This window comes from Doryrhamphus excisus, linkage group LG12 (assembly GCF_037039965.1).
Source record: "Doryrhamphus excisus strain RoL-2023G ecotype Guam linkage group LG12, RoL_Dexc_Guam_v1.1, whole genome shotgun sequence".
Lineage (NCBI taxonomy): Eukaryota > Metazoa > Chordata > Actinopteri > Syngnathiformes > Syngnathidae > Doryrhamphus > Doryrhamphus excisus.
In genome coordinates, this window is record NC_136368.1 from 2,791,726 (window position 1) to 2,801,528 (window position 9,803).

The 9,803-nt window shown below is 46.3% G+C and overlaps 1 protein-coding gene across 4 annotated transcripts in view; it reads left to right on the forward strand.

Moving 5' to 3' along the window:
• fign (fidgetin) overlaps positions 1–5,600 on the forward strand; it is a 73,202-nt gene extending 67,602 nt beyond the window's left edge. For all 4 annotated transcript variants that reach the window (XM_058081884.2, XM_058081887.2, XM_058081885.2 and 1 more), the window contains one exon: positions 2,616–5,600. In XM_058081884.2, the coding sequence (XP_057937867.2) occupies positions 2,616–4,828 (2,213 nt within the window). In that variant the 3' untranslated portion in view covers positions 4,829–5,600. The remainder of the gene's footprint in view (positions 1–2,615) is intronic.
• The last annotated feature ends 4,203 nt before the right edge of the window (positions 5,601–9,803 follow it).

The following is a 9,803-nucleotide window of genomic DNA, read 5'->3' on the forward strand; positions in this document are numbered from 1 at the left end:
GCTGAGAACAGAACAACTTCACTGCAAGTGGATGATGGCAGAAATGTTCTGATTTTAGGTTATTCAGACAAGGAGAAGCTCTTATCAGCTTATAGTTGCTCTCCATGACAACAGTCACTTCAACAATGTTGCTCATATGCAAAATGTCATCTATTTGGGGTTTTTTTAACAAAAAAAAAGGCTTGTAAAAAATGTATATCTTTTACAAAAAATGTACAGTCTTATAACAAGATATACGTATATAGGATATATCTTCCCAAACCAAACCCTTGTGATTTGTGTGCATATGATTTTTCCATGAGCATTTGTGGCTTTTGCTTGCTGCCAGGCTTTCTTGCCTTGGGCACCTCCCCCGCCCCCCCCCCTCCTTCATCATTAGCTTGGATGCTTGACAAGCATGTAAGCCATATAGCATGGATCTCTTTGACTAAAACCTTGTAAATGAACACAATTAGTGCAGCGTAATCCTGCTAATTAGCTCCTGGTGTGGTGGGTGGGCCAATGACGGGGAGGGAATCATTCCTTATTCTTTCCTGACAATAAATACACCCGCTGCTTCTTACATCACATGAATGGACGCAGTACAAATAGTGCAATACTGATGTCTAGCACGGCAATGCCTGCTGTGATTATTGCATTTGGAAATAACACAATCGTGCATACAATATTAGACACATACTCCTGCATAGATACAGTAAGCATAGATTCACATATTGTTGCATAGATGCAGTTAGTAGAGCACAATGTGTCAGTGTTGGGTTGCAGTCTATTGAACATTGTTTAAGGGCGCACATGATTGGTTAATCCCAAAGAAAAGGAAAAAGCGTATGAAAACATTTATTTGCGGCCGGACGTTGCTGTTGAACGCCATGTTGCTGTCGTTCACATCTCAAGGCTGAAGAGGCGGAGAGACGGCGGCAGTCAAGCATGTGTTTTTTTTTCTTTCCCCGCCCGGCCGTGGATGGGAAGCAATGGGCAGACTTGATGTGGATGTAATTCCTGCTGGGCTGAGGGGTTTGTGTGATGAAAGCAACGGAGCGCTGCCAAGGAAGATTGCTTTGCTGCGCTCCTTCAAGCAGATTTGAAAGTGTCTGCGAAGGCCTCAGATGAGAGTTGGATTATGGACTGACCCGCCATGTCATTGTGGTGTGTGTCGGGTGGATTACAGCGCGTTGCTGTGTCTCACATCCTCATCGCTGCATCTTCTTACTCGCGGCTTTCTTGCTTGTTCGCCGCATGGGAAAGCGGCCACATTCCAGCCTTCACGGGACAAGGAAGCGTATTTGGAAGGGGGGGCGGGGCAGTTCAACCACGTGATCTCCACCAGCCAATCGTTTGCAGGTGGAAAGACACGCCATGAAATGTCTGAAAAAGCATGTGACTCACTTGCTTACCTATTTTCGATTCGCATCAAAGGGCTTGACAAACATTTCAAAAGGTGTTTGCATCTGGAAAGCAATACATTATATGAAATATGTATACAGTATATTCAACTGTATTGAAGTCAATGCCGTTTTTTTATTCATTCATTTTCTACCGCTTATCCTCACGAGGGTCGTGGGGGATGCTGGAGCCTATCCCAGCTGTCTTTGGGCAAGAGGCGGGGTACACCCTGGACTGGTGGCCAGCCAATCACAGGGCACATATAGACAAACAACCATTCACACTCACATTCATACCTATGGACAATTTGGAGTCGCTAATTAACCTAGCATGTTTTTGGAATGTGGGAGGAAACCGGAGTACCCGCAGAAAACCCGTGCATGCACTGGAAGAACATGCAAACTCCACACGGGGTGGAATTGAACTCGGGTCTCCTAGCTTTGAGGCCTGTGTGCTAACCACTCGCCCACCGTAGGAAAATACATGTAGAACGTGAAAGAGCGATAATAAAGCAACATTAAATGGAATTTTAACGGCGCAAAGGTTTGTCCCAAATGTGCAAAAAGGGGCGTGTCTCCAAAATACGATTGTGTTATTGTTTGGCATGTATTTTGAACATGCCTACAAGATACATTGGAATACATCACGTGGTACAATTCACATCAATTGCAGTACATTTGCACACTTCCTGTATTTTAAAGGTATGTTATTTTAAATGTATGGAAATGATGAGGTTTTGTAGTCGCTGTAAACAAAAAAAGTCTATATAGTCTATGTCTATATGTCTATATGTGTGTGTCCATGTGTCCATGTGTCCATGTGTCCATGTGTCCATGTGTCCTTGTGTCCTTGTGTCTATATGTCTATATGTCTATGTATCTATGTGTCTATGTGTCTAGGACCGTTGGCATTGTCATCCTTTTCAAAGAAAAAGTAATAGATATATTTTAAAAATCATCATATTTAATGATGTATGCTCTTCGCTGGACAACAATGTTTAATATTCTCATTATGTTCCATTTTGTACAAAACAATGTATGTGTGTGTACATTTCATGTGTGTATGCCTATGCCGTGTATGCACCTTAGAGAGCATTCCAATATGATAAATATGAGTTTTTGGCATATGGAAAAGCATCCAGCAGCATAGACATGTTGATGAACATGAGATCAGTGAGCGAGAGAGTGGAACAGCTATTCTGACATGTGTTATGTCTTATGTATAACACCCAGGTCTAAAGATGCAGTGGACCCCAGAGCACACACAATGGGCAGAGCAACACTTTGACATCTCATCCACCACCCGCTCGCCGGCGCACAAAGTAGAGGCCTACCGGGGGCACTTACAGCGAACGTACCAGTATGCGTGGGCAAACGATGATATCTCTGCGCTGACTGCCTCCAATCTGCTTAAGAAGTACGCTGAGAAGTATTCCGGGATCCTCGAAGGCCCAAATGAAAGAGCCCTCCTCTGTTCCTACTCGGAAGGAAGCGCTGGACTCTTGAACGGGCGAAAGTCAGAGAACGAGCCCTGGCAGGAGGGGATTTACCCGATGAACTGTGCTCCAGATGTTATATCTGTGAGCAAAGCTGGAATGACAGCTGCCCTGCCCCCTACGGATGCGTCAGCCAGCATCGGCAGCTCCCCGGGGGTGCCGAGCAGCTTGTCGGAGCCGAGCTATTCCAGCAGTAACTGCGGGAGCCACACGGCCACGACGCTCCACTCGGGCCTTCCCTCTCAGGAATACACTGCCAACTACAACAGCTCCTACCTGCATTCCAGCTACGGCGGCCAGACTGCTTCCCCGCACCCGTCTCCTTTGCACAGCGCCGGCCTCTTGCAGCCCCCGCCACCGCCTCCGCCCCCCACCTTAGTACCGAGCTACAACGGCGGGTCTCCTAACCTTCCCAGCTACAATTATCCTCCAACAGGGTATCCCCCTCAGACGGCTGTCGGCCCCGGTTACAGCCCCGGGGGAGCACCCCCGCCTCCTTCTGCTTATCTGCCGTCCGGCATCGCAGCCCCCACACCCATCCCTCCCTCCACGCTGCCTGGCTACACCTACCAGTCCCACAATCATACGCCAATTGCCCCGGCACCTTTGAATGGCAGCACAGCCAACTCGTTAAAACGGAAAGCTTTCTACATGAGCGGGCACGGAGAAGTGGACTCCAGCTACGGCGAATTCAACTACAACCAGCGCTCGTCTCATAGTCCCATGTACAGACTCCCGGACAGCAGCGTCTCAGACTCGAGCAGGGGCAACGGCTTTGACAGAAACGCCGCCGAGGCCTCCTCTTTAGCGTTCAAGACAACCAAACAGACGCTAGCTTCTGATCAGCAACGGAAATTTAGCATACACTCGAGCGGGGCTCTGACTCCGCCATCCTTCGGCTCGACCAAAAGCTCCGTGGACGACACCTACGGCAAGTTCGGGTCCCCCATATTGAGCGAACCAAGCGAAGAGCACAGACAGCACCTGCCTCATTCCCTGACCGGGCCCGATGTCGCCACTCCTACCTCGTCCATCCACGCTGCTGAGGAGCAGCTGAAGAACAGCGACCCCAACCTGGTGGACATGGTGACGGAAGAAATCCTTCAGCAGTGCCCTCCAGTGGACTGGAGTGACATTGCCGGACTGGATATGGCCAAAGCGGCCATTAAGGAGGAGGTGCTATGGCCCATTTTAAGGCCGGACATGTTCAGCGGACTTCACGCATTACCTCGTAACCTTCTTTTATTCGGGCCTCAGGGAACGGGTAGAACGCTGTTGGCTCGCTGCATGGCCAGCCAGCTGGGGGCCGCCTTCTTGCGACTCAGCAGTTCAGCTCTGGTGACCAAGTGGTTGGTCGAGGGGGACAAAATCATCCAGGCTTCGTTCCTGGTGGCCCGGTGTCGCCAACCGGCGGTGGTGTTCATCAGCGAGGTGGACCTTCTCCTGTCGGCCCAGCTCAGCGAGGACAGCCCGGTGAGTCCACTGAAGGCTGAGCTCCTCATGCAGCTGGATAGTATTTTGTCCTCTGCTGAGGACCACGTTCTTGTGGTCTGCTCCACCAGTAAGCCTGAAGAGATCCCGGAGTCCCTGAGGAGGTACTTTACCAAGCGGTTGCTCATCCCCTTACCTGACGGGACGGCACGACACCAGATAATCAGCCAAGTGCTCTCACAACACAACTACTGTCTCAGTGACAAAGAGATGTCATTACTGGTTCAGAGGACAGAGGGCTTTTCAGGACTGGACGTGGTTCAGCTGTGTCAAGAGGCTGTGGTGGGCGCCCTCCACGGCGTTCCTGCCGCTGACCTGTCCAGCATCCACCCCAGGCAGATGAGACCCGTCTCTTTTCAAGACTTTGACAATGTCTTTTGTAAATTCCAGCCCAGCATATCACAAAAAGAACTGGACACGTACACGGAATGGAATAAAATGTTCGGTTGTAGTCAATGAAAGCTGGTCATGTGACCGAGCGCTTTAGACGCAAGACGACCAACCCTTCATTGGCTCGGTCGCTACGCGGCGGGAGCTGTAAGAGACTTGTAAAGCGATGGCTTCTTTTTGTACATACATACAGTACATACGGTACATACAGTATACTGTATATGACCATACTATACTGCTGACTCGGAGATTTAGTTGCTATCAAGTGCCTGAGGTGGTGCTCTTTCACTTTTTTTTTTTTTTTTTTGCTTCCCAATCCTCATCGGTGACATGTGCTAATAGTGCGTTAAAAAGCAAAGACAAAAAAAGCTTTAAAATGAGACAATTTCTCTTTGATTAGAACGCCGCCGTCTCTCTCCGTGCTCTTTGTGGACCCTTCTTTTTCCGCTCGCTCTCATTTCAGCTTCATTTTTATGGCATTTTTTCTATGTGGAGATGATTTGATTGGAAAAAAAACAAAAAAACATTTGCATACTTGATTCACTTTTGTCCCGTAAGATGCAAACAAAACGCAAAGTGATTTCTTTTTCGGCTCTTTCACTGTAGATACCACGTAAAACGCTGAGTATTCTTTTACCGCTTTGACGATGTAATCCTTGTTAGTTGTACTTCAGTGTTTGCCCTACATGTAAGATGATACCATTCAATGTTGTTTCTTTGCAAAACTCAGGAAAGTGATGATGATAAAGTATCACCGTGAAGCCCGACGGGTCGATGCCTCCGGTCTTGGATGTGGTGAACGAGGAAATGACACAAGAAAGTAGCCAAAGGCTTCCCGGCCGGGGATACGACACATGTGATCGGCATATGCCGCCAATCACCGAAACCCTACATGTGTGCGGTGTCAGGTAGGGTTGACGACACCTGTATCGAGCCATATGGCAAGGGGGCTCGTCACCGCTTGGCACAAGCCACGCTTCTGGTTTTCTTTTTTTGCGGTTAGTTGGGAGCTCTATTTTGTCCCACGAGGATATGGGTGTTTTTTTTTTTCAAGAGTGACAGAACAATTTAGCTGTGGTGTTGTCATGATACTAACAATGTCTTGTCCTTGGATGAACATAAAAGCCTCATGCTGGTGATACTATCACACGGATCACCAAGGGCTCCAAGAATTTGTTTTTATTTTTATTTTACAAGTGTTGAATTCAGACTTGATGCCTTTATAATATAACTAATGAGCACAAACTAGCATAAAGACCATGGCCACACTGTTTGAGTGGAGATGTACTTGGTAAATAAAGTAGTGCACAAGTGATGCCCGATGTTGCTTGTCATGAAGATATCTTTTATTTCCATCATTTCATTCTGGGTTTTTTTTTTTTTTTAGCTAAAAAATTATTGGACAATTTTGATTTTCCCCTGTAAACATGCATTTAGCTAAATTTTCCAAATAAAACTGGGAGTTAAATGACACTAAAAAAAGTAATCCTTCAAACAGTGTGATTTTTCTCCATCCTTATGGTTTATGTCCATCTGGACATAAACTGTATTATGGAAAGCAGGAAGTGAACAAATGTAACAGTTACTGATTGTAAAAGTACCAGATGGAGGGGTAGGATTTAATAAGCTTTGCTTCTTCCTACTCCTTTTGGACATGTGGAACTGGGAACTTATTATGGGATGTACTCAATTGTAATCTGATGCATGTTCAGATGAAATAAAACCATTACCAAATGTTACATCAAAAATGAACGTCACGGAACAAACTGGTCGACTTTGAAAGTTCCACATTTTTATTTTCAGGATTGATACCATTCTAGAAGTTGGCAGGACCCTTTAGACCAGGGGTGGGCCCCATCAGGCCTCATCAGGCCGCATCAGGTTTCATTCTCCATATTTTTGCATTTCCAAATTCCTTTTTTTAAGCTGTAAAATGGAAAGTTATCTGGCAACCTGACGTGGAGTGCTCTTGTGCACGCTAGAGTTGAGAAGCACACGACACCACACGTCAACACACACAAAGTAACCTAAGATATCTAAGTACAATACCCATGCCAAAACAACACCGTATATTTCTGTTGTGCCGCAAGGCATGCTGGGTAACTTGCGGTACACTTTGTCACAGTTTTGTGACAAAGTTGTCGCAGCTGGACTACCTTGCATGCCTTGCGGGCAGTTGGAAATAAGCCACGTGCTGTGTTGTTGATGTATGCGATGCTTTGTGTTTCGGTTTTGTCGCACCGTGAGCAAGCACGTCGTTGCGTTTGATCTATACATGTGGCCCGCAAGTCAAAACGTTTTCCGCACCCCTGCTTTAGAACATGATCAGAGTTGTCCTATCAACGCTTCGGCTTTCTTGTGTCATTTCCTAGCAGAGGATAAGAACTTCCTCTTTAGATTTGTCCGTGGAAAAGAAGAAAGATTTGAAGCTTAACTGCGTGTTTCCGATATTCCAAACCACAAGAGAGGCAAGCGCAAACCGTCCATACAGTACGCTGTACGGCTATAATACCTCAGAAAGTGCCATGGCTTCTACAATGAATGTATTTCTTTGCCAGACGAATACGAATCGGCTGGCTGTCTCCTTCAAATGGAACTTCGTACGAGGCTTGGAGATTTGCCTTTAGAGAGAAAGCTCGGCTTATTTATGTTGAATTGTTGCCTCCAGCTAATTCTCCACTTATTTCCAAGGCGCTATCAGCGTTGAGAATCATACACAGAATCATTCTGCTCTTTTAGTTTGGGAGGCTCAGCTGTACATCTCACCACGAGCGCTGAGTGGAATTTGAAAAAAGGTGCAGACAAACATCTTGGGGTTGAGCAAGGGAAAAAAAAAAAAGAACAAAACCGCCCGGAGCCATTTCATTCCATCCTGCTGCTGTTTTATCATTAATGAAACCCAAGGATTATGTACTGTATCTCCTAAGTTGCTTTCTACCTCACTTTGTTGGTTATCTCTGAAAGACAAATACGCCATGATGGCAAATGTTTTGCAAGAACAAACTCTGATTTCCTTTGTATGGGCAAAATGTATTAGCTTTACAATTTCACTCCCGAGAAGCCAATTTACTCCCACGGAATACAGTAGATCCCCGCCCGAGACCCGGAAAAATGTCCTTTTCTCACAATTTCTGATCAACATTTGCAATAAAAGAGTATTGTAATGCTTGGATTAGGCTCCAGAAAGGTACAATACTAAGAATATAATTTCTACTACATTACACTCTTCTGACTGTTAAACTACCAAAAGGGCTCACTCTGGTCATGCCGTTGTTCTATGGAGCAAGAAGCAATGCCCAGAGTGAACCCTCTTTCTGCCTGTTTGGAGGCAAACAGACACGCATGCACATGGCAACATATTGATTTCCAAGGTTTTGGCGTGTTTATGGTGTTTGTTCCGGTTTGTTTGACGGTCCTTGAAAGCACCATTGTGTGTCTTATTTATTTTTTGTTTTCATTTTTATTTCATATTTGGAGATTTGTGGCAACACGAGCCAGTCCGCGGGTCCAAAGAGATTGGGGACCACGTGTCAATGTGGCGACGCCAATGCCCAGAGTGAGCGCTCATTCCGCCTGTTTGGAGGAAAACTAACACGCAAGCACACGCCAATATATTGAGGCCAGTTCTTTGTCATTTATTGTGTGATTAATTAATTCATTAATTCATCAGCCTAAGTCAAATTCCCACGATACATAGCCGAAACAACCTTTATGTCTCACACCACTGTGGTACATTCAAGGACCAGCACACAACGTGAGGAAAAAAAGACATAAACATGTAAAAATTGTGTACATGTATGCTGTATATTTGACCTGTATTATCTATCATGTGTTTATGAAGTATTATTGATGTCGGGGAAATGAGATGTGTTTTCTGCAGGGAAAAAACAAAGTATTTTCGGAGCAAAACAAAGATTTTGACCCCAAAATGAGCAACCGTGCGGGGATCTACTGTACTCTTGCATGGAATACACCTGGCATCTTGTCACAAAGGCATCAACCATCTGTTTCTACATCTCGTGTCTTTGTGATGGTAAAAAAGGTTTATGGAAGACGTGCTGTGACATTGTCTCAGTCTATAACGCAAACATCCACGAGTTGACTGGCACTCCTTTGACTCCGGGGGCGCGTGGCAAGATGTGACAAAGTCTTATTTTTAGAGGTTTATTTATATCTGTTTGTTGTCATTAATGGCGACATAGCAGACAGACGGAGGAAAGAAAGGGAGCGTCTGACAAGTGAATTTGCCACATTGAATGTATGATGCTCTCTGACCTGCCAGACAAACAAGCTACAAAAGAAAAACACACAAACGCTCCCTGAAAGAAGTCCTTTTTCATTGCTGTTGGCAGAGGATTAGGATTAGGATTAGGATGCGTCGGCGCACCTGCTGTGTTAGTGCGCTTCCTCTGATCGTCCCAACTCTGCTGCGGTTCGCTTCACTTGGGATCCGACGGGAACGCTGCGTAGACCAAAGAGCAAAAGACAAAGTGCTGTCACTCTTTACGAGGCTTTTTTACCAGCTTTTCATCGAGTCTAACATGTTCCCTTTCGCTTTGGAAAGCTGCCAATCAAATCTTCTTTATGTCCTTTGGTCACATGACACAAGCACAAGTGCCAACCGCACCAAAGTATTTTGTGGTCTGCATGCTCCACTTGGCGAGGCTTTTTTTTGTCAGTACGTCTGCAGTGCGCCCCCTAAAGTACGCCCCCTAAAGTATACCCCCAGAGTACGGGCCCTTACCGTGTGCCCCTAGAGTACGCCCCCTAAAGTACGCCCCCTAAAGTATACCCCCAGAGTACGGGCCCTTACTGTGTGCCCCTAGAGTACACCTCCTAAGGAATGCCCCCAGAGTACACCCCTACACACCCCCAGCAGAATGCCCCCAGAGTACGCCCCTTAAAGTATACCCCCAGAGTACGGGCCCTTACCGTGTGCCCCTAGAGTACACCTCCTAAGGAATGCCCCCAGAGTACGGGCCCTTACCGTGTGCCCCTAGAGTACACCTCCTAAGGAATGCCCCCAGAGTACACCCCTTAAAGT